We start from the raw sequence: 25190 nt of genomic DNA on the forward strand, positions 1-25190 counted from the left end.
GTCTGCTTGTGTGAAAGGTTACGGCGGGGTGACGGTAACATCAAACACCCGAGTCTCAAACTGGTGAGCGCGTGTGTATCTCTCTCCTTGTTTAGTATGTGTGTATGTGTGTGTGTGTGTGTGTGTGTGTGTGTGTGTGGTCCGTTGCATTTCTACCTAGTGGGCGTGTGCCCGGTGCTCCATCCCTCCCTCCCTGCAGACCGGTGCATGTGCGTGCATGCGCGCGGGTGTGTGATTGCATGTTTGCACGAGCTGCTTTTTTATTATTATTATTATTATTATTATTATTATTAATTTAACTCTCATGTTTCCTATCAACAGGATGGCTTTAGCGGGAACCGGCGGCAGCGGTCACGGGTGGGTAATTTCTCTGTGAGTGTGCGTGATTTTTCACGCGCGTCCCTCCCTCATCCTCTTCCTCCTCCTCCTCCTCCTCCTGCTCCTCCCGCTGCTCCTGCTCCTCGGCGTGGAGGTGCGGGGCCACTACTGGCTGTGTTGTTGCGGCACTGGATGGATCTAACGAGCATGTTCGCGGGTGAAGCCTCGGGCGGAGCACACGGAGGGAAATAAAACAGGGTTTTGTTGTTTTTTTTTTGCTGCTTCTTCTTCTTCTTTTTTTTTTTTTTCTACCTACCTGCCGATCAGTCACCTGCACTGTGGCGACATGTCAAACTCAAACAAAAGCAAGAAGGACAAAGAAATCCTCGCTGAATACGAGAGCCAAGTCAAAGGTAAGATCACTATCTTTTACTATGAACAGCTGCTGCACCTCTGCAGCCAATCCTCGCAGTCACACCCACCTTTTCTCACCTATGCACGCTCACACACACTAGCCATAAACACATACACACACACACACACACACCTGTCTGCCAGCATGTTCACCACTCATGCCCATGCAGTGAATCCAGCTCAGGGTGTGTATGGGAGCTGACACCTCACCGTGAGACGTCAGGATTTCAGGGTTCATCCTGAGTGCTGCATGGCGCCTGAGGGGGGAGGAAGGGGAGGAGGATGGGTTGTATTTATATATACTGTGTGTGTGTGTGTGTGTGTGTGTGTGTGTGTGTGTGTGTGTGTGTGTGTGTGTGGAGTAAGGGGAGGTGTATCTGTATCTGTTCTGCGGAGCCTCTTGATCTCTTTCGCCCTTGTGTGTCTGTGTGTGTGTTTTGTGTTTTAGTGGGTTTTACACTCAGACCTGAGGCGAGTGTGTCCTCGTCTGGGAGTCTTTCTATTGGTATTCCTCAGAGGCTGTGACTGCAGCAGTATATGTGTGTGTGTGTGTGTGTGTGTGTGTGTGTGTGTGTGTGTGTGGTTTCCATAGATTACCTGATGGCCCTGGTGCTAAACTGGTCACATGTTTAGGTGATGGTGATGATGATGACAACCTCAGTCCTGAAATAGTGGTTGCCATGACCGTGGGACAACCCCCTCTTCCCCTCCTCTTCCTCCTCCTCCTCCTCTTCCTCTTGACTCCATGGTTACCATCATCCCTGCTTCGTTGTGCCGGATGACGGACAAGTTAAATGACCTTTTATGAAAACTACAACTGTAACAGGCGGCCTCATTCTCATTCTCTGCACCAGAGGGAGGGGAAGCCAGATTTTTGTTGTGCGCCCCTTTTACCTGCCGTACTGGCACAGTTCAAAATGTCCGACCTTTACTTACTAGCGCGACACCTTATTCGGACACCTGCAAATGCCATTTGTGACAGCTGGGACACAGCCTTTTTTTTTTTTTGTTTCCTGTTCAGCCTCTGAATCTGTCACTGAAGATTTCTTCTTCTTCTTCTTCTTCTTCTTCTTCTGTCTCTCCCATGCAGCCTTCAGCTCGCTCCTCTCTCTCTCTCCACATGGCTCTTCACACTTTTCTTCCATATTCACTTGTCACCTACGCCCACACCATCACCATCACCATCACCAGCGCCATCGCTTTCAGCTTCTAAAGGGAGCTTTTTAAAATCCATGCCGTCTCCTCTGAGTATGAGGAGGAGGAGACGTGTGTTTACTCTATTCTTTCTCTCTTTCCTTCATCCCTCTTTACCCCCCCACAAACCTTTTTTCTGTACACACACACACACACACACACACACACTTGAACGCACAATGAATCGACGCAGACTTTGAGTGATTAAATTTAATGGAGAGTAGTAGAGAGCATTACAGCCCCCAAGTGAGGAGTGTGTCTGTGTTTGCTTGTGTATGTGTTTGTGAGTCTGTGTATGTGTTTGTGAGTGTGTGTGTGTGTGTGTGTGCATGTGCATGTGGCCCTTGCTCTGGCTCCCTGCCAAAACACACTCGGGGATGCCCTGCATTGTAATGACCGCTCGGATAAAGCCCCCACTCCTCCTCCGCCGCCCGGCCGACCCGGCCCTCTCTGCGTCCCTGTCGCCTCCTGCCGAGAGCCAAACGTATAGATCCGCTGTTGTAACTATGTGCTTTCCAAGTCTGCCTCCCTGCTCTGGCTCCTGATTGGCCGATGCAGGAGGTGGTGTGTAATGTATACACAGGAGGTGGCCGCCGCTCTCTCACGAGGAGGTGGGGTCTACTCGCTGAGGTGAGGTGAGCCTTTTGGGAAAGGTAGCGGAAGGATTATGCACAGTGCTGACAATACATATTTGTGTGCTTGATAATGCTCTGGTTTGAATTGCACTGAGTGTGCACTGCTCCCCATGTCGGACCGTCACCTCACTGGCTACGGCGTGACACCTCCTCTGCCTGAATGAGATGGGGAATCGTCTTAATGAGAAAATGCAAATGAAAAAAGGAAAAAAAAAAAAGAGCTCTGCAGGGGGAGAGGAGAGACAGACGCGAGGCAGAGGAGGCAGAGATGAAGTGTTTCCTGCTGCACGCTGCGCCGCCGGCTGCAGAGCTTGTGTCTTTTTTGCCTGCGTGTGCATGCAGGTGATTAGTGACCTCACATCTGTATACCTGCAGGACGGACGAACAGACAGAGAGGGAGGGAGGGAGGGAGGGAGGGAGAGAGGGGAATGAATGAAGGAGCGAGATAATGAAGCGACTCTTCACTGAGTAAACGTTCCGGAGGGCCGACTCAAAGGCCGAGATCGGTGTGTATGCGTGTTAGTGTCCCTTTCTTAATCATGATCCAGCAGTACTCCTGTGCCCTCGTGTCCTTGAACCTGGTCGTCATGGTAACGGTCAGCTTCCTGTGCTTGTGACATCACACCCACATGCACATATATGAGTGTGTTTCTGTCTCGTTTTATATCTTCTACGTGAGCGTGTCAATGGAAAATAGAGTTTAAATGAATTTTGAATTTCCAAACATCCCTTTTTGCAAATGGTGAAATATTCCAGTTTCTTGATACAAAGCTTCAGGAATTTGTAGGAAAAAGCCCAGTGAGTAAACAGATATTAATTATTATATTACAATGTAATATGTAGGTTAAACCAACTGAAACAGAAAATGCTCTGTAGGTGAAACAACACTGAGTACAATGAACTGTGAGGTTGCTGAAGAAGTGAAAAAAAAATGTAAAAGAAAGGAAACAAGGAACTAGCAGACGAAAGACATCAAGCTGACTTCCCTTCAAAGCGAGACGTCCAACAGGGACCAGAAACCAGTGGGACCCTGGTACATGCGTCTACAGTCTGGAGAAGTCTGGTCAGAAGTTGTCTTTAAGGAAGGTTTGAAGGCGAGTCCTCTAATGAGGAGCCAAAACAAAGAGACTCACTTATGCATGAAAACGGATGACCCGGAAATGCAGGTGCTCTGGACTGATGAGTCAGCTACAAGGACGAGTGTCTGTAGGCAACAGTGAATCCTGGTGTAGATTTCTTGCAGGTTTAGGGCCACATTTCTGCAAATGGAGTTGGTCAGACATCGTGGCCTCCTCGATCCCTTCAGGGAGACGTCCGATCGGTCCGAGATTCATCCTGCAGCAGTTCATCAACTGTCCAAACATAAAGTCAGAGTCATAAAGAACTGTATCATCAGAGACGAGAAGAACAAGGAGTCCTGCAACAGATGTCGTCCGGCCCCCCACAGAGTCCTGATCTCAACATCTTGAAGTGTGGTCTGTCTGGGATCGCATGACGAGATGCTGAGACAGCCTGAAGTTCTCCAAGATGCCTGAACAACCTACCTTTGCCGTGTACCTGAAGAACTTTGTGCACAGAGGAGAACTGATGCTGTTAACCACAGAATACCGTCCCGGTCCGATCAAACCGTTATTCATGCAGATAAACACTGTTCTCATTATGGAAGTGAACACAGGCGAGGTTTTGGATGGATAATGAATCGGAGGATAATTAATGAGTCAGTCACTTTCCTCATCACCAGCTGGAAGCGAACCCTCCCTCAGCCAGGAGAGGGCCCGTCATCTGACAATAGATGATAGAATCAATTAAAGTGACAGTTACTTTCCCAACCTTATCGATGAGTCATCTCGAAAATGTCATAAAAAAGTCATAAAAAATAGCTGGTTCCATTTTGGATCTGGTTCCAGGTCGGCAAAAAAATCTGGATTCATTAAACTCTGATCGCTAATGAGTTTTAGTCGAACCTTTTTATCTCTCATTATTTTTTATTGGCAAAAACCAAAGTTGAAAACATGCAAGACCGATGTTTCCTCCAGTTAAAATGACCGACATCACTGGCAGTAGATTATATCCACATCATGTTAAAGGAGCTATATGTAGGTTTTCCTATTGCTACAACGCTAACGTTAGCATTAACAGCTGTTTACTTAGCAGTCTAGAAGAAAATGTTGTGAGTTTAGCATCAAACTTCATTCCTTTACTCACCAAGAGCTTCCTCCGGTGGTGAAAAGCTTCTGTTGCTTCTATTTCTATCACTTCTTCTCTTCTGCTGAAGTTAGCCTGCTAACCAGCTAGCTCTGGATTACATCTGTTTGTTATTGGAAACACGTAGATTATCGGAAGTGTGCATCAACGTGGAGAAACGAGCAGCATCAGTCAGACGAGTAATGATGCTGCTGGAGATCAGACTCACGAACAGGAAAGTCGAGACGTCCGTCGTCTCCAGGTGATGATTTAATTCAGATTTTTGGCATCATATTTGTGCATATGTGGGGGTTTTTTTTCTACTGTAAATGTTTTGCTGTTTTTATTTGAACAAGTTCCAGGATTTTTGGGATCAGATCCAGCTTCACTCTAGAAGTGTGTGCACATACTCTCTCTAATGTGGAGAAACAGAGGTGATAGAAATGAGTTTGTAGTGAACTGAATCAAATGTGAGGCGGCGTTGATGGAGTTTAGGGCAGCTTTCATGTCATTTTCGTGTGTTGTATTTCTATGCAAATGTTGCAAAGCGTCACTTTAAACAAAAAAAATATGACGTGAAATTGATGATTGTGCGTCGTCCTCATCCTCTTTGCTGGTTTCATGCTTTGACCTTCGATGGTGCGCGACCTGAACGCTCCATCCCTCCGGCAAAAGCAGCAAAACGAGCTCTGGGGAGTTTTCAGATGGAATCAGTCCGGAGATTTCACGAGACAGATTCTTTATGCTCGGTACATTGTCTGCATACTTTTTTTCCCCCGTGTCAGTGTTTTGCCACATTGTGCGGTGCTGACTGTAGCTCCTCTGATCAAAGAGGCTGAGTCTTGGGGGGGGTGTTAGGAGGACGCACGAGGAGGTTTCTAAGAAGGAGTGTTTCCGACATCAAAAGGTAAAGCACGGCGGATGTCCTCCTTTCACTTTCAATTGACTGTGATCCAAGTGGAGGAGTTTCATTGATGTAATCTCAACACCTCCGCTTGAATCCTCCTCCTCCTTCTTCATCCGACTCAGACGGACACACACTCCTCTTTAGGGCTAAAGTTAATGCACAGACAGTTAATCGGATTATTTTCTTGATCAATAAATTTATTGTTTGGTTTATAAATTGGCAGAAAATAGTTGAGAATTTTAATAATAATATACTAACGCCCAAATTACGCCCTCAAACGACTTTATTTTATCACCCCAGTCATGTCCGACTAACAGTTGGAAACTCAGGTAGTCAAAGTAAAACATCAATTCCTCACGTCGCAGAAACTGGAACCAGTAATTTTTGTGCATATTGATTAAAAAAATCATTTACAGCTCAATTGATAATGACAATGATGGTTATTTGCAGCCCTAAATAACATTCTATATCCATGCTAACAGCACTGTGAGGCTAAATGCTAACATAGCAATGTTAACATCCTGATGTTAAGGTGTTATGTTTACCATGTTCGTCATTACCATATTAGCATTTTAGCATGCTAATATTTGCTAATTATCCCTGAACACAAAGCAAAGCTGAGGCTGATGGAAAGAGACACTTTAATACTGTCGCTAAAGCGGATTCAGAAGACTTCCCCACATTAGCGGCAGCCATCTTGGTTTTTAACGAAAATATGGTTGTGATTGGCCCGGGCTGCGAATAAAAACAACAAATAAACAAGAGCTCGCTGATTGGTCGGTTTCCGGGCTAATTGAACAACCGACTGCTGCTCGAATAGCAAGTACAAAAATAATTAGTTTTCATCCAGTGAGGTTTTTGACTCAACAAATGATTTTGTCTGAGCCTCTGGAGCAGCTCCGCCTCTGATGGATGTTTATGTAAAGAGGCAAAGTCTCACATCGTTTTTACATCAGGCATTTACCCCCTTTGAAGTGGAGTCTGAAATCCCCATGGACAGTATGAATGGGATTCACAGGGAAGCAAAAAGTGTCTGTTACACAGAGATTCAATAACTGGTTTGTTGTATTCCACGAAATAACAAATGAGATGAATGTAGGTGGGAGTTTGACCCTGAAAACAAAAAGTGATTTTTGAGTGATGCCACTCTTTCTCAGCACATGGCGGGGCGGCGGTGGCCTAAAGGTTAGAGGAGCAAGCTTGTGACGGGAAGGATGCCAGTATGAGCAGGATTAAAGTTGGGTGGAAAAAGCGAAAGAGCAGCACTTACCAGAACCCTCATCAACACCACTGTGGTGTCCTTGACCAAGGCCTTTAACCCCAACTGCTCCAGTGGAGCTGTGGCCAACTGAACTGTGGCTGCGCTGGGCAGCTTCCGGGTGTGAATGTGTGTAACTGTGTGAATGTGATCGGGGGGGGGGGCACACCTTTAAAAGTGAGGCTGCCTCTCAGCGAAGCAAACAAACACATGCTGATACTGATGCCTCAGAATATCATTACCTCCGATGTCCGTTGTGAATAAACGTCCACAAACCCATTTAGAAATCATCATTCTAGTTGTCCATTGTTGTTTTGTTTTTTTTTTGCTCCCAAATCGGCCTGTATGTTGGCGTTTTGGTGTTTCCACGTGTCAGATTAGCAGAAACATTTTCAACTTTACTTTACAGTTACATAATCAATTTACAAAAGCACAAATAAGAAAATAAGATGATGTTGCTGCAGTTGCAGGTGTAATTATTACTGGAGTGAAGGTGACAGTCACTGAGCAGAGCCTGTCGAGATGAGTCTCACCTCAGAGTAAAGAGCGAATAAATATCCCTCCCAAAATGTCAAACTATTCCTTTAACATTGCATAAAACATCAGTAGCGTTGCTATGGTTACTTGCCACTCACTAGAGGCTTAACACCAATTTAGAAAAATGACTGCTGACCATAGGGACATGTCAACCCGTGTTTGAGGTGTCCTGTTGGGCCAATCAGGATCGAGGGTTTTTCCCCGCCCAGGGTAGAATGTGTTACAGGCGTCAGGGACTCAGAGCAGCTGAGCAGACATTAATTTATATGAAAGTGTTGCAGATCAACGCACTCTCAGTGTGTGATGGCAGCCATTTTAAATTAGCAAGATAACAACAGCAAAAAGATGCCAGAATCAATACACACAAATAGAGTTTCATAGACTTGTGGGGACCAAAGGCCATGGCAATTTTCTATAGAGATCTATGAAGCATGTCCGGCAAACTCTGTGTGTGTGTGTGTGTGTGTGTGTGTGTGTGTATATGTGTGTGTGTGTGTGTGTGTGTCGATGCGGCAGATCTGAGCTCTTGTCTTCACCTTCCTCATCACATGGTTCACACACAGTGTGTGGTTGCCAAGACAACAGGTAGTGGAGTGGATAGGGTCCCCCAGGGATTGGTGTGTGTCTGTCTTTGTGTGTTTGTGTATGTGTGTGTGAGATAGGGAGAGAGAGAGAGAGAGAGTGAGAGAGAAAGAGAGAGGTGGGGTTATCATTGTGTATTCTGTAGCCGCTCTCCCCTCTCTCCCTCCTGCTGCAGATAGATCCACAGCTCTGAAACAGCACGACCAGTGAAGAGTGCAGCCAGGCATTACCATGCTGACTGTAGAACTGTGTGTGTGTGTGTGTGTGTGTGTTTGTGTAGAGTGTGTTTGTGTGTGTGGGGATTTTTTTTCAATGCGGTCAGAAGATGTTGTCCAAGGTGACTCCTCAGAGAAAAATGCACAGTCTTCATCAGTGATTCTGAAGGAATGAAGGGACAGAGAGGGAGTGAAGGGAGGAAGAGGAGCGGCTGGTTAATTGATTAGTTGGTTCACAGAAACAAATCATATTCTCCAGACGTAAAGGAACATGGTTGTTTGGTGCAAGACCCAACAAAAAACACATCATCATCATTTTTAAAAGATTTTTCAGTGAAAGTGAAAATGCAAAAATGACTGTTCCAACTGAAATCGTGACTCATATCACAATGATTATAATTCTTTTAAATATTGTGCAGCCCTAGTAGGTATTGAACTTCAGTATTGAATAACCAGCACCATACCAGAAAATAGCAGAAACCGCTCAACAAATGGAAAGAGGTTTCTACAGGAAGTGATTTTGTCGTCTGGATGGTGCACAGTCTGAACAGGGTGAACACACAGCAGCTCAAATCTGCAGCCAGAGGCGGATTGTGCTATTCCAGTTTTAATTCTACTGTATCTCAAGTCGTAAAAAAGGCTCACATCATGTAGTAAGACATGACGCCATAATGCATGTCAAGAATAAAAGGAGTCAATGACGCACAGCTGACGAGCCACGTTACCTGCATGGACAACACACTGGGTCATCACGCAACCAGACCGACGTGTGGTGTATTGTCTACAGTGATCCGTCCTGAAGGAGTCTGGTGTCATTTGCATGTGATTTAATGAATGTAAACACGGTGGAGAGTCGTAGGTAAAATGGCTCAGCGCTCTGTTGCTACACAATTTATCAGCGTGTGTGTCCTGCTGCCTTCAGACGCTGCAGGGATTTAATGAACTGAAGGAGCGGATTCTGATGTCGTATTAAGCAGCTGTGAACAGCAGATACTGTAAGAGCCACTCATATTAATTTAAAGATAAACACAGACTGCTTTACTTTGCTTTAACCGTATTAAACTGTATTTCTTTTGATGCTGCTTTAAACAAAGCTACTGGCTTTATTTACATTTTTCATTTAGATCACCAGACTGGCAGCGAAGTGGATGTTGCGACAGAAACGTCTATTTTCTGAAGTGTGAAACACAATTTCCACCAAAAGACCAACAACTCACTTTGCGTCATTTGAATGAATGAACCTCCGACTAAGTGAATTTCAAGGTCATGAAAATACCAAAAGGTCACAGCGCTGCTCGCGGTGATTGTTACGCCACCGTGAAAACAGAACCCGCCGTCTTGTTTTTCAGCACATGACAACAACAGGGTGACTGAACTATACAAAAGCAATGATGTGTGGAGGTAAAATGAAAGATTAATAGATGTCATGCATAATGAGATGGAAGGATAACGGAACAATAAGCACAAAAATACTTCAATAATTTTGCGTCTAATTTACATCTGTCTGTGTGTGTGTGCGTGCGTGTGTGTGTGTGTGTAGATGTGCGGGCGCAGTTGGTGGAGCAGCAGCGCTGTCTGGAGCAGCAGACGGAGATGCGGGTCCAGCTGCTTCAGGACCTGCAGGACTTCTTCAGGAAGAAGGCCGAGATCGAGACCGAATACTCCAGGAACCTGGAGAAGCTCGCCGAGAGGTTCATGGCCAAGACGCGCAGCACGAAGGACCATCAGCAATACAAGTAGGACTCTCTCTGTGTGTGTGTGTGTGTGTGTGTGTGTGTGTGTCTAAATTATTTGTCTCTATATGTCTTCCTATGTTTGTGTGGACAAATTTTAGTTTTTAATGAGGACACAGAGCTGTCTGAGGGTTAAGATTTAGTTTCATGGTTCAGGTTAGAATTTGAATTTGCCAGGTATGCAAACATCTCTCTCTCTCTCTCTCTCTCTCTCTCTCTCTCTCTCTCTCTCTCTCTCTTCCAGAAAGGATCAGAACCTGCTTTCTCCGGTGAACTGCTGGTACCTGCTGCTAAACCAGGTTGGTGTCGTGTGTGTGTTTTTATGTGTTTGCTTTAGACTCTTTTATAACAGGGATCAGAGATATTCCTCTCTCACTCTACCACTCTCTCTCTCTCTCTCTCTCTCTCTCTTTTCCCTCCCAGGTGAGGCGGGAGAGTAAGGACCACGCCACCCTCAGTGACCTCTACCTGAACAACGTCATCACCCGCCTCACACACATCAGCGAGGACTCGGCCCGTCTGCTGAAGAGGGTGAGCTGATGTATCTTGTTCCTCTAGAATCATTATCAATCACACATACACCGTCCTGCTGCACCAAATGGGGATTAATCCACCGCTGAAAATAGTCCCCAACTGATTCACCATTTCCTCCTGTTTGTTTGATTAAAAACTACAATGAGCAGTACGAGTCTTTATGACTTTCTTCTACTTGTACAGCTACACGAAACGAACCGTGAACACAGCATTGACATATCACCAACTTTTAAAGGAGCTATTTGTAAGTTTTGCTATTGCTACATAGCTAACATTAGCATTAAGAGCTGTTTTCTCACCAGTCTCGAAGCTGCTCTCCGACTGTGTCTCTCTGCTGTGTCCTGACTGAAAAACATTGATCTGAAACTCAGTATAAATCTCTGTAAAGCTGCAGAGTCAGCTGATAATTCCCTGCAGGTTCATCACCACCAGAGACCCATTTGTCACATTGTCATTTGATACGTAGCTATTATCAAAGTATTGATTATAACCTGGTTTAAGGAACGCACAAGAACCATAGTACTGTGCTTAAGTACAGTACAGTAACTAACTGTACTGAGCGCTCTCCTCGTGTGGAGACCTCAGCGCTTCTTCTCTAAGTAGAACAGTTGATTCTAATGAAAAGTAAAGTCAGTATTCCCCTGAGCTCTTCTGCGCCGCCTCAGAGTTTAACAAATTAAACACACACACATGCACACACTTTACCGCCTCCAACTTCAGCTCGCCATGTTCATTATTAATCTCTCTTCCGGCTCGTCTTTTATTCATGCTAACTAAAGTGCAGCGGCTGCCAGCAGCTATAAACAGCAAGACCTCCATCACTTCCCTGTGTCCTGTGAAGGAACTCTGCTCTGAAAAGAGGGACAAGGAGGAAAGAGAGACAGACGGCCGAGTGGCCATGACAACGCCGACAGCCCTGTGGCCATGGCGACAGGCTCAGCTGATCTTTTCTCAGCAGGCGCTATGGGAACGGGATTCATCCATCCTGGGATTCCACAGTCATTTAGCATAATGCAATATTAATGTGGCACCGCGCCGCCACATAACTCCTTCCCCAAACCGGTCGGCTGTTTAATGCATGAGGCAGAAATTCAGTCTGAGTGCAGGCAGCAGGACACGGCTTGTTTCATTTATGAATTCGTTTGTTTGTGTGTGGTCAGATCCATTTATTTATCCGCTGCTGTTCGGCCGTCCTGAGTATTTCTTTACACTGACACACAGCGGTGGAGGAAGGACTCAGATCCTTCTCTTAAAGCTGCTGTGACTGAGACGTTTTTAATAAGAATAAAATGACGAGGTGAAGAAGAATCGTCAGCTGAACCTGCGGCTTTATATTGACATTCAGCTTGTTTTTTTATCTGTGCAGACCACAACAAAGTATTATTATTAAAATGTACTCAAAGTATCACGAGTTAAAGTCCTTCTGCTCATATCTGACATTATTAACGCTGATGCATCGGTGTGTAAGCAGGTTTTTTCCTGTTCCAGCTGCTCGAAGTGGAGCTAGTTTTAATTTTACTTCACTTACAGTCAGGTTGTTGAGTCCGGGGTTTCTCAACCTAGGAGTCGGGCCCCTCCAAAGGGCCACAAGATAAACCTGACGCAGGGGTCACACTGCTTGCGTTGCGTGTGCATCGCTGCTACTACCAGCTCTATCTAAAAACAAACTTCTCTAAATAAGTATTTGTATTTATTTTTCAGACAATTGTTGCAACTGTTACAAGCCAAAAACACTAGTCTCTTTAATCTGTAACAATGTGTTTTATTTTGTATAATTATTTGTTTTTTATGTAAAAATCTTATTCTGAAAAGCAACTATAACTGTCAGATAAATACACTGGAGTAAAAAAAAAAGGAAAAACTTTACCTCAAAATTGTTCTAAACTACATTATTGAGGTGTGTAAGTTGTTACTTTCCGCTGCTGCTGACACACTATGTGAATACATGTATTTACCTGCTGCTGATGATGATATTTTGTCTCCTCTGTCAGAGTAAGGAGATCATCTTTCAGCTTCAGGAAGACCTCATGAAGCTGCTGAACGAGCTTTACACCGTAAGTGGAACAAAGGTGGAGAAGGAGGGTGGATGTTGTGAGTTGTGAGAGCAGCGAGTTGTAGCTCACGGCTGCGACGTCGTACTTCGTCAGCTGGGGTGCAGAATGAATCAGAAACTGTAACTGTAAGAAAAGTCACATAAAAGTCATATTTTAAAAGATCGAAATGCGTCTGTTTCAGTTGAAAAACTGGCCACCGCTGCCTGAAATTCAAAGATGTTTTGTGAACTTTTTGCTTTTTTCCTGACATTATTTTTCATTTCTGCAACGATCCTTGAAAGAGGAAGTTGCTGATTATTGTCCATCAAATGTCAGCGTTTATTTTGAGCCTTAAAAGCTTCTTGTCCACATCTGATTAGCGTGGACCTGATAACCTTGAGGAATAAAAAAACAAAACAAAAAGAAAACAGCCGACCCCGGCTGGAGCTGTTTTACAGTTTTTTGTGGTCCATTTGGTTCTGAGGCTGTGTTGCTACGGGCTGCTGTTGCCTAGGTGATGAAGACATATCACATGTACCACGCGGAGACGATCAACGCGGAAACCAAGCTGCGGGAGGCGGAGCGTCAGGAGGGCCGCGTGAAGGGCGTGTCGGGGACGGGCGGAGGGGTGGAGCCTGTGTTCGGCCTGCGGATAGAGGAGCGTCACCAGAGACGCAACGCCGCCCGCAAGATGGAGAAGATGAGAGAGAAGGTACGCACATCCGTTCACTTACCTGCAACCGTGTTTCACAAGCACCTACACAATTCCCGGGTTAAACCATCAGGTCACTAATGACGCCCAGGACGATGAGGTGTTTTGACCCAGAGTTAAACCCCATTCAGACGGGATTAGCATCACGGGGGTGGAGGTGGGGGATGAAACATTCACTGTGCTCCTCTGTGGCTTAACTCGTCGTTCTGAGCGGCTTTTAAACCATCAGGAAATTACAGGATCTGCTCTGTAAAAGACACAAATATTCATCTGGACAGAGATGAAAGAGAGAGTCAAACGCCTCCCCGTGGGGAAGCTGGAGAAGTTAAGTGGCGGCAAAGATGCTGCGTGAGGTGAATTAGAGTCATAACTCAAATCTGAATAAACAGACAGGAAACACATTTATACTTTCACTTCCTGAGCGTGTCATTACCTCTGATGTACATGATGAATAAAGCTCCATAAATCCGCTTAGAAATCATAGAAAGAGACCATTCAGAACTCACCTGAGAATCATCATGTCTTAAGATTTCTTCAGTATCACATTAATCCAGTGATAGTTGTCTGGACATCCATGAGTTCACTGCAGACAGGAGCAGGTAACAGATAATTGAGCTACTTTGATTTTACTTTTAGTTAAATTTTACTCATGTTGGTGATGGCTTTATTATTATTATTTTTCCAACGTTGGCTGATGGCCTTGAGTTGTAGCATGTTTCCATCTCAAAGATCTTCCTCCATTTTTGCAGGACGTGATCTAAATGACAGGAGGACTGTAGGGAATTGTGGGAACCCCATTCCATGTTGGAATAGAGCTTTAGTCTTATTTCTATGTATTTTTATTGGGTTATTTACCCAAACGTGAACTGTTAAAATCTCCTATAGAGCATCTCACATAAAAATATTTTCTTCTTGAATTTCCAGCGTCACATGTGACTGAATAGAAATGACACAGATGGATAATTAAAACGTGTTTATTGCTGAAACACCATAAGAGCGATGTTCCGATGGAAGCCAGGAAGGAACGCATGGATTGATAACCGATATTGTCGTCTTCTCTTTCTTCATTAGAGGAAGGCAAAGTACTCAGAGAACAAACTGAAGGCTCTGAAAGCCAGGAACGAGTATCTGCTGACTCTGGAGGCCACCAACGCTTCCTGCTTTAAATACTACATCCACGACCTGCCCGACATCATAGACGTGAGTAAACGTTATGGATTCGTCACCAGAGAGGGTGGAAGCAGGGTGTGTGGAGAAAGTCTTAAACTCTTCAAAATAAAGTTCCTATATGTCCCTCAGGGAGGACACGAGGGAGTGGCTCAACTAAGACGAGTTTAACAGCCATAAACAAGGATTTTGAATCGAATATGTTACTTTCATATTTTTAATATCAAGGTAAAATAGAAAAAAACAAAAAAAAACAAATTGAAATGATCTTAAATTAATTCACTTTTAAATTGAGGATCAGATTTTGTTGAATTCAGCCACGTTTCATTCATAAATTCAACAATGACTCACGCCTCTGACTGGCCTCTTCTCTGTAGCAACAGCAGCTAAGGCTCATGGGTATTGTAGTATTTTTTTGGGGCCATCTGTCTCAACCGGTGGAGATAACATGAATCCTCACAAACAAAGCTGGTGGCCACAACATGAGAATGAGATTTACAGAGTTCTTCTTTGTCTCAGTGCTGTGACCTAGGGTACCACTCCAGTCTGAGCCGGGCCCTGAGGACCTACCTATCAGCCGAACTGAGCCTTGAAGCCTCCAGGAGGGCGGGTCTGGAGGTGCTGGAGGGGGCCGTGGAGGGCCTGGACCCCGCCCGCGACAGGCAGCGTCTGCTGGGCCTCTACCCCACCGCCTTCTGCCCGCCGCAGCGCTTCAGCTTCCAGGCCCACATGGGTGACGCAGTCAGTATCTCGCACCGAACACAGAACCGACGTGTTTGTAGAATAACGTTTTAATTGATAGAGATTTAATTGATGAAGAATAAGATGAATAATAATAGTAATAACAGCCATTAGATATTTTAAACATGTATATGTGGGGGGTAGTGAAAACTGTTCTGAATATTGACGCATATAATTCGTACAGGGTCTTAATGAGGACAAACAGTATCTGAGTTTTTTTCTCTGATAAACTCGTTGTTGTTGGTCCACGTCCTGTCAGGTGACCCAGATCGCCTCCCAGCCTCAGGTCCAGGCTGAGCTCAACCTCCGCCTCACACAGCTGCAGACCCGCCTGGCGTCGCTGAAGATAGAGAACGAAGAGGTGAGACACACAAACACAGCACAGCAAAAAAATAATGGCTCAAAATTTCCAGCTGTACAAACACAAGTGAGCTGTTTTTCTCTATTTTCATAATGTAATGACACATAATGGAAGTAGAATTTTAAATTATTAAAAAAGTTAATTTGGTGTTGAAAATATACAGACTTGCCTTGGCAGCTCATTACTGAGGCAGGATGTTTTTCCTGAGCTGAGAAAATATTTTATAGTGTCAAAGTGTCAAAGACAGAAAATAGTTTTGGTTTGGTTGAATTTTTTAAAAATGTTTCATCATCTTTATTGTTTATTATCATGGATGTTGCTATTATTAGATCATTGTAAAGGCACGATGGGATTTGAAGTCTCATTGCTCATTCAAAAAAGAAAATCCAGATGTGTGTGTGTTGTGTTTTATCCTCTGCACATCAACCCTAGGGTTTTATATTATGTCTGTTTTACAGTCTTTTCTGAAGAGAGCAGTTCTGTCTGTTGTATTAGAGAAACTCTGTTATGGAGGGAAAACGATCTTTGTTGCACGAGTGGAAATTTAGACCTGGGTTTGCTGCTGCGTTAGCTTGATAATCCAGCAACAACCTGTAGAGCTTTGTCAGTTTCATCTTCCTTTGTCGCCATTTTTGAGGCATAAAAATGTCCCTCTTTTCTTAGGCTACGTCCACACTAATACGTTTTCATCTTAAAACGGCGTTTTAGAACAAAAAAGAGGATTTTAGTTCCATATCTAAAATAATATGTCCGCGGTAAAACATCTGAAAACACATGTCACATGACCATTCACGTACACTTGACATCGTGCAGGTGTAAACAGGAAGCAGTTGATTAGTTGCAGGAAATACTACAAACGAGGAACAGCAATGGCGAAAAGTAAGAGTATACGGCGATCATGGAAAAGGGTCACGTGATAGTAGCATGATGAATCGGGGAAGGATGTGTCATGACTGATAAAACCCAATCAGGAAGCGAAACATGGGCGTCTGCGTCATCGTTTCTAAAAGTCCAGACGGAAACGCCTCTCTGGGGTTTTCAAATTAAAAGCATTTCTGAAAGTCTCCGATTTGCCAGGAGTGAACGTATCAGAAGTGATGTATTTTAAATCTAAAACGTATCAGTGTGGACGTGGCCTTAATCCTCTGATTAGCATGGTTGTTTTCCAATGAAGGAGGCGGCTCCCATTGACCTCAATAACAAATATGTTTGAATCACTGATAATATCAGAGATGTGGTGATTTCAGAATCATTGATTGATGATTTCTACATCACATGAAAAGAGAATGACTAATGTCTGTATCATATTACAGATATTACACTGGCTTTAAGTGTAGATCCTGATACAAAATCCAAAAACCTGACTGATAACAAATTTAAATGTTTTTCTGACAGTTCAAAGTTATGTTAATTTATACTGTTTTAATGGGGTGATAATGTAACAGATGTAACCTCCAAAAATAAACCTGTGCCATGAGAAGGCGACGTGGCGCCGCAGTCTGTGGCCTTGTCAGTGTTGAGGTGGCGCAGACTGTGGTGTTGTGTGCGCAGAGGGCAGCTGCTAACTCACCCTGAAGGGCATAAAAATGCTGAAGGAGTCTGGATTAATGAGCTGCATCTGCACGTCTCAGCAGCTTACAAATACACACACGTCGACACAAACACACCCTGATTATCATATACAAATAAAAAACACTTTCACGCCCATTATCTTTGCTGTAAACACAAGCGTGCTTTGCATATGTAGTGTACACAGACAGGAGCAGTTGTGCCCGAGCGCACACACTTCATCAAAAATTTAGGAAAATTAAACTCCACCCTGAAACAATTAAAAATTCATAATTCATGACTCGTGATCCATGAAGCCGTGTGCAGTCATGAAAATTATTTTCAGCCTCCGAAGTCATCGTTCCGTACAGGATCAGTAGAGCAAAGAGTTCAGTGTGTTAAGGTGGAAAAATAGATTCACATGCAGCTCTGGGTCCAGATTCATCAAACCTCCCAGAGCAGGAAAATAATCCGAACTAGCTCAAGTTCTTTCAGAGTGATTTGGTGGTTTCTTAACTTCCTTAACTCGGGAAATGACTCCTGATATTTGGGAGAGCTCTAGATGAGGCGGTTCAGGCAGAACATTCTGCAGCAGGAGAGATATTTATTGATCACAGTGATGTTTAAACATGGGTGGATTTACTGAAGGGGTCTACGAGGCACAGGGACAAGGGGCTACAAAGTTACGCAGAACGGCTAAAAAAGAGGTAAAACAAGTATGACTAGACAAAAGAATGAGCACAAAGAAATACAAGACGACCAAAAAGCGACAGAACAGTTAAAAGTAGATGCAAAATGACCACAATGACACGCTAAATGACAAAAAAGTCACACAAAACAATTAAAAATAAATGCAAAATGACCTCAAATTAGTTTTAACTGACCCTCAGAGCAAAGCAGTATCATAACATCTATAGAAACTTCTCAATCTACTTTGGCAGTATAACCATCTTTTCCTGTTCCCATCAACAAGTTTTTATTCTTTTGAAAAAATATTTAAATTATGGAAATATATAGAATTTTTTTTTTGAGTAAATTTTCCACCCACCCTCCAGGTGAAGAAGACCTGGGGTGCAACTCTCACCACCCTGCAGGACATGTCGGTGCTGGACGACTTCGACGTCTCCCAGAGCTTCACCCACAGCCCGTCGTCCGAGTCGGTCAAGTCCAGCGTGTCGGACGGCTACTTGAACAAACCGAGTCTGGCCAAGAGACGGGCCAACCAGCAGGAGACGGAGCTCTTCTACTTCAATGTGAGAGAACAGAATCGTATACTCATTTTTACATACCACATACTGGTCTGCCGACACCGGACAGTACAGGAGGATTACACACTGAACCGAGCTTCTGTGTTCTTATTTTTCAATCCTAAGAAATTCCGCGAGTATCTGGAGGGGAGTAATCTGATTTCCAAGCTCCAGGCCAAACATGACATACTGAAGAAAGCCTTAGCAGAAGGTAAAACATACAGAAACTCTCCCTCACTTACCTTCTGTCTTTTTTAATACACATGTTAATCAGCTTTTCTGACCTTTAAAACTTCCTCTGTATTTTTCTTTTCTTACAGGTTATAAAGCTGAACTGCTAACTACGAGGTAAGGTATCAGTGCATGTTTTCTCTTCACCTTAATAATAACTGTTACTTCCCATCCCACCACTTCAGTTTGAGACACCCCTCCTTCTCTCTTTCCTCCTCTCTCTGCTCATTACAGTCGTGGGCGGAAGAACTCCCACAGCAAGCACCAGGTAGAGTTTCACTTCTATCAGCCCTCAGGATGTTTGTCTTTGTAACATGTCCCTCCTCACTTTTCAAACTCCTGGAAGTCAATAGTTGCTGCAATCAATGAGCAGAATCAGAATGAGTGAAGTTTAAAGTTGTGTACTTGATGACTGTGTTTGTAGGATTCAACCAAAGCCATACCCTTGCTGGTGGAGAGCTGCATCCGCTACATCAACCTACATGGTGAGTTTCACTTTTTAATTTTCAGCTTCAGTTGGCTCGGCTGTTTTTTTTTACATGTATTTGTATTTATTATTTTGAGTTCAGAAATGTTTTTGTATGTGATTTTAATTGATTAATCCGTCCATCTACATACTGCCATTTATAAGAGTACAAGTCACATTCATTTAATTAATCATATTATTATAAATTATTGCCATACAGTGCAGAGAAGCATGTAAAATGGTAAAGTTTTTGTTTTTACACATTGTTTTTGATACGGATCAAACAAATAAGATATAAAATGTTAATTATGGAGCTTTAGTGGTGCTGCTAGGCTGATGTTGGTACTTTTGGCTAGCTGTTTCTCTCTGTTTCCACTCTTTATGCTAAGATAAGCTAACTCGCTGTAGCCTTATATCTAATGGACAGGTACGAGAAAGATATAAACCTTCTTCTGTTATTATTCATTTTATTTTATCTTTTTACTATTTGGTTTTTATTTTATTTTCTTCTATTTTTAAATATGTCTGTGTATTCTTGAAACCACCCAGAGAGCGGAGGAACCACACAGTTTACTCTATGACACAAATAGAAGAGGTCCTAAGATGGAGCCTTGGGGAACACCATAAGAAACAGCAGCAGAAGGGGCTAAAGATATTGCAATCATAACTTAAACTGTATTGTTCCCAACAGGTCTTCAGCATCAAGGCATATTCCGGGTGTCAGGATCACAGGTGGAGGTCAATGATATCAAGAACTCCTTTGAGAGAGGTGAGAGGTCAACTGGAAGGTCACCTGATCGCCAGCCTCTGGTGTTAAAGGATGTTGACTCATTGTGTCTCTCGTCCAGGTAATGACCCGCTGATTGACGAGGAGAGCAACCATGACATCAACTCTGTGGCCGGAGTGTTGAAGCTCTACTTCAGGGGTTTGGAGAACCCGCTGTTTCCCAAGGAAAGGTTTAATGACCTCATCTCCTGCGTCCGTGAGTACCACTGCCTGTTTACTGGTGATGTGCAACAATGTGCGTATAAGGTGGTGTCAAGGTTGGATGAGCCCGGAAAACATACAAAGGAAGTCACCCAGGAGGAATCCTGATCAGATACCTGTACCACCTTTTGACTCCGATCTTTCTCCGGATATCTAAATTGTATGTCATTGTTTTGGTCACTTCCCAAAGCTCATGATCTTAGGTCAGGGTTGAGATTAGATCCTTAGAGCTTTGCCTTCAGGCTCAACTCCCTCTTCATCTCAACGGTCCGGTACATCGCCCTCAATCTAACTCCTGAACAAGACCTCAAGATTTTCATCTTGGGTCAAAAGGAGTCAGTTGAGGCGCTGATGCTTTCCATTGGAGGTTTTCGGGGCACCTCCAGCTGATAGGACACCTGGGGGGGTAGTTCCAGAACAAACCGGAGAGATTATATATCTCATCTGTCTTGGGAAGAAGATGGATGGATGGACTTTCTACTTTCTGCTGAGAATTTTTGCAGCAGAGAAACATGAAAAAGTTTCTAACACCGACCTGTAACACTCGAGTTTCACTGTGATGTGACCTGGAACATTTGTGCTGCCTCCATCTGTACACGAGCTGCTGCCATGAAACACAGACTGAATCTCTGTCTATCTTCAGCCCACACACACACACACACACACACACACACACACTCGCTTTCCCTCTCAGTTTCTCCGTCTTTGTTTTTCTTTAGTGTCTCTTTGTCTTTCTGAAACTCAACTCCTCAGCAGAGACACGGAGCCGACTACCTCTCTTTCTGTGGCGCCGGCTGAAGTTGTCGTTGACGTCGTCATGGTGTTAACAGACACCTCGAGATGTCTCTGACGATGTCTCCCTCTGATTTATGAATTTTTTTCTGCAGGAATAGAAAACCTTTACGAGAGAGCGCAGTGCGTCCGTAAGATCCTGTTGGGCGTCCCGAGGGCGACGCTGGTGGTGATGCGTTACCTGTTCGCCTTCCTCAACCAGTGAGTATCCACTTACACAAAACCAGGCACTTACAGTTAATGATAATTGCCCATTTCTTTCCATTTCCCCAGAGTTCCCATGTGGTGTTAAAGCTGAGGATAGTTGGGAGAGGCCATAAACCTCTTTTGTAGTGAAGGGTCATGGAAGTGCAGTCGAGATGACAAAACTCAAGCTCATTTAATCTCTGCAGCCTCTGAAATAAATATAGCGCGAGAGAGCAGGGAGCGATGGAGAGGCAGGAGGTGTGAGCAGGAGGGGAGATAAGTGTGATTTGCAGGTGTGATGCACCAGCTGAATGTATTGATGCGTTTAGTAGCAAGGCTATGAAGAGCATTCAGCTTCAGTGTTATTAAACCAGGAGCTTCATTGTCGAGGAGAGTGAAAATATTTTCATTTTCATTTAACTGCTGCAGGCGACATCCCAGGAAGCAATAATAATTGTTGACACAAATTCAAATGTGCTTATATCTGCTTATAAGGCCTTATAGTATGTTACAAACCATTAACTATATATTATATATAATATATTATATTGTTATATATATATACTGATTATGAATAATAAACATGGGGACCTGAAGTTAAGTGTTACCATTTTCCCAAATGTTTCCCTTTCCCGCAGCTTGTCCCAGTACAGCGACGAGAACATGATGGATGCTGGGAACCTGGCTATCGTGTTCGGCCCCACCCTCCTGCCCACGCCGGACACGCTGGACCAGGTGGCCTGTCAGGCGCACGTGAACGAGGTCATCAAAACGGTCATCCTGCACCATGACAACATCTTCCCCGACACCAAGGACCTGCCCGGACCGGTTTACGAGAAGTGCATGACTGGAGATCAGTACTGGTGAGACCAGCATGTAAAACCATTCAGACTCATTTATAGACAGTTATTTCCCTCTGAAATGTGAGTAAGAAGAGGCAGTGGAGGTGGTGTTGTGGATGGAGAGTTGATGAAGATACCTTAGAAACTATAAAACTTTTTCATCGTCATAAAACACAAGATTTCTCAGTATATTCCCAGAGAACAAGATTTCCTCATTGAACCCTTGTAGCTCAGTCGTGTTCAGTGTATAAATCCAGTATCTTTTTCTGCATAACAGTTTTATCATATTGATTTCACTCAGTGTGACTTACACTCTAAAGATATCATTATCTGTGATGTATTTGGCAAATAATCATCCATAAATCTGCTTAGAAGTCACAGAAGAAAGATTCAGAACCTGCCTGAGATTTATCTTGTTTCTAGGTTTCCTTCAGTATCACAGGAATCCAGTGACAGCTGTCTGTGCATCCATTGGTTCACTGCGAAACAGGAAGTGATACTGGCTAATTCGGCATAATTTAAAATACAAGTTTGCAAAAATGTAAACAGATATATCTCACTGAATCCATGGCAGTGGCCTGTCAATTTTCTTTCCTTCATATAATTTCAACAGACACCTGGCAGCCAATCAGAGACAAGTTTTTTTTCTTTCCGTGGCTGTGGTATTAAACCAGTCTGTAAAAGACACTGATCCCTGTAGTGCAGAGACCTTCTCTCCTGTGTTCCTCTTCTCCCATCATCAGCTGAACTCTTGACATTCTGCTGCAGCTGGATTGTTGCATAAACGTCCTCGGACTCTGATTAGCTGCCTCGTCTCCCACCGTGCCTCCCCCTCCTCCCTTTGTTCCCACACTGAATGAATGAACAGCACGTCTCTCTGCTTCTTCTTCTGCTTCCTCTTCTTCTTCTTCTTCTTCTTCTTCTTCCTTCCTGCAGCGAGAGTCCGTTCAGCGAGCCGGGAGCGTTGGAGGAGGCCGAGCCCGACGCCGGCACCGAGACCCAGACCAGCGACGAGGGTACGCATGACCTCTGACCTTCACACAATCGCCCACACTCCCATCCCGCTGTCTCCTGGTGGAGAGAGAGGTTGCTACGGCAACAGCAGCCATGGAGACATCCACCACCACCACCACCCTCCCTCCCTCCCTCTCTCTCTCTCACTGCCTTCGCCAACCCCACCCGCCCTTCCTCTTCTCTCCTCTCCATCTGAATGAACAGAAACGACTTTATAAATGCTCTTCTCTGATTGGTTGAGCTGTGGGAGGAACAAAGCCTCAGAGACAGCTGATTGACAAGTTCAGGTTCACCTCCATTTTCACGTCTTTTATCTCCCCCTCCCCCCTCTCTTTCCTCTCTCTCTCTCTCGCTCCCCCCCCCCCCCCCCCCCGCAAAGAGGGTGAGGCTGTGGAGGCGGTGGCGAGGTTCGACTACGTGGGCCGGTCAGGCCGCGAGCTCTCCTTCAAGAAGGGAGCGTCCCTGCAGCTCTTCCAGCGAGCGTCACATGACTGGTGGGAGGGGCGGCACAACGGCAACCACGGCCTGGTGCCTCATCAGTACATCGTGGTGAAGGACAGGTGAGATGATTAGTACATACATACACCTTCATTCTGATTTCCATCTCTCTTTGAGTGTCCCTTTAATTCCACTTGGTTTCAGTGTAAGTTTCAAATTATTATTTTATTGATTATTTTATCAATTAATTGTTTAGTTTATAAAATGTAAAAAAAAAAAAAGAATTGAAGAAAAAGCCTGTTATAATTATAAAAATATATAAAAATATAGTTTTGATTTCAGATAGAAGATGGAACCAGGAGAAGTTTGGTATTTTTTGCTAAAATATGAATCAATTATCTACATAGTTGACATTTAATATTCTGCTGATTAATCAAGTGATTAATCAACTAATTGTTTCAGCTTCAGATTAATCTAGTCAGCATTTTCTTGATGATCATAAATTAATAAATTAGAATAAATTAGAATTCAATAAATTAGAAAAAAAGAAAACTATAAATAAAAAAAATAATACATTGCAATTTATTAAATTATAACGAATTTTAATTTATTAAATAATAAATTAATTAAATTGTAATAAATAAAAATAATTCAGCTGTACATTGACAATACAGAGACGATACGAAACAGACAATTCGATGATAACTGAAGAGACTATAAAATCAATTGAAACTTACAAAAAAAGGAGAAGCTCAGCTCTGAGTGTGTGAAGTCAGAGCGACCGTGCTGACAGTTCTTCAGTCATGTAGACGGGTCATTCTCCATTTAGCTGATGAAACGTCGCAGTTCTTTATTTTAATAAAAAGTAGATTTTGACGGCACAGCTCAGCAGAAAAAAAAGGACCTTTTAATAGACCTTTCCACTGCAGACAGGGGTAATTAATTAATAGCATTAACGATGGCTTTGTTCCTACCAGGAAGCCAGAAACACAGTCAGTAGCAGCTAATGTGATTAATCACACTCGTGTTTCTCCGTCTTTGCTGCTGTGAAAAGGTTCATTCAGCAGGAAAACAGCTGAACTTCAGTTCTATTCAACAGAAGTGGCTCATTTGATCCGCTGACGAGCTGCACTCACGGATGTGGGCGGATCTGTTGCACATCCTGTTGATTAACAGACTCATTGGACTGAGGGAGTCACTAATCACATGTTATTGATCAGTTAATTGATGATTGGTGTGTCGTGTTGGTTCAGAGTCTGTGCTCTGTGTCCTCAGGGCCGACGCCATGTCGGACACCCTCAGTCAGAAGGCGGACAGCGACGGAGGGAGCAGCAGCACCGACGACAAGAGGTCCAGGAGCGAGCTGAGCTCCCCCACCGACATCAGACCGCCAGAGACCTATAACAGGTCTGTCATGTAAGACACCTCCCGTCATGATGAGAGGAGCGAGGATCCTTTCAGCTGCAGTGGATGTTAAAGATTGTTCTCTCGCCTCTAAAAATACCTGTGAATTCATCATTCTGTTACCACAGCTGTGTCTCATGTGACTCGCTCCCCGTCAGCAGGCAGCAGACACCCTCCACATTCATATCCACCGTCTTTCCTAACAGTACGATAATACAATACAATAAAAACTGAATTTATCTGACAGCAGCTGATCTGTGGAGGAGATAGCAGTGTGTAACAATGGTGGAAGAAGTGCCAATAAAAAATTACCATTATCATTATTATCAGTAAAATGTTCAAAACTAAAAGTTTATTTCTGGCATTATTAGATTTTTCAGTCAATAAATGCTTCAGCAGCATCTTCTTGTCGTTGCTGCTCATGGTGCAGATATAGTCATATATAGTTGATCCAGTGGTTCCCAACATAGGGGTCAGGCCCCTCTGAAGGGACACGATATAAATCTAAG

The 25190-nt window shown here is 43.8% G+C and overlaps 1 protein-coding gene across 2 annotated transcripts in view; it reads left to right on the plus strand.

Annotated features, from left to right (window-relative positions):
• The first annotated feature begins 664 nt into the window (after positions 1-664).
• The window catches only part of LOC111224784 (SLIT-ROBO Rho GTPase-activating protein 1-like), a 25775-nt gene continuing 1249 nt past the window's right edge, over positions 665-25190 (plus strand). For both annotated transcript variants that reach the window (XM_022749425.1, XM_022749426.1), the window contains exons 1-21: positions 665-731; positions 9785-9980; positions 10222-10276; positions 10401-10508; positions 12503-12565; positions 13059-13256; positions 14328-14456; positions 14943-15164; positions 15424-15525; positions 18129-18326; positions 18447-18531; positions 18641-18668; positions 18786-18819; positions 18976-19036; positions 19709-19786; positions 19866-20000; positions 20893-20998; positions 21622-21846; positions 22762-22841; positions 23219-23399; positions 24553-24684. In XM_022749425.1, coding sequence (XP_022605146.1) covers positions 665-731; positions 9785-9980; positions 10222-10276; positions 10401-10508; positions 12503-12565; positions 13059-13256; positions 14328-14456; positions 14943-15164; positions 15424-15525; positions 18129-18326; positions 18447-18531; positions 18641-18668; positions 18786-18819; positions 18976-19036; positions 19709-19786; positions 19866-20000; positions 20893-20998; positions 21622-21846; positions 22762-22841; positions 23219-23399; positions 24553-24684 — 2483 coding nt within the window. The remainder of the gene's footprint in view (positions 732-9784; positions 9981-10221; positions 10277-10400; positions 10509-12502; positions 12566-13058; positions 13257-14327; positions 14457-14942; positions 15165-15423; positions 15526-18128; positions 18327-18446; positions 18532-18640; positions 18669-18785; positions 18820-18975; positions 19037-19708; positions 19787-19865; positions 20001-20892; positions 20999-21621; positions 21847-22761; positions 22842-23218; positions 23400-24552; positions 24685-25190) is intronic.

This window comes from Seriola dumerili, unplaced genomic scaffold, assembly GCF_002260705.1.
Source record: "Seriola dumerili isolate Sdu_G_001 unplaced genomic scaffold, Sdu_1.0 BDQW01000138.1, whole genome shotgun sequence".
Lineage (NCBI taxonomy): Eukaryota > Metazoa > Chordata > Actinopteri > Carangiformes > Carangidae > Seriola > Seriola dumerili.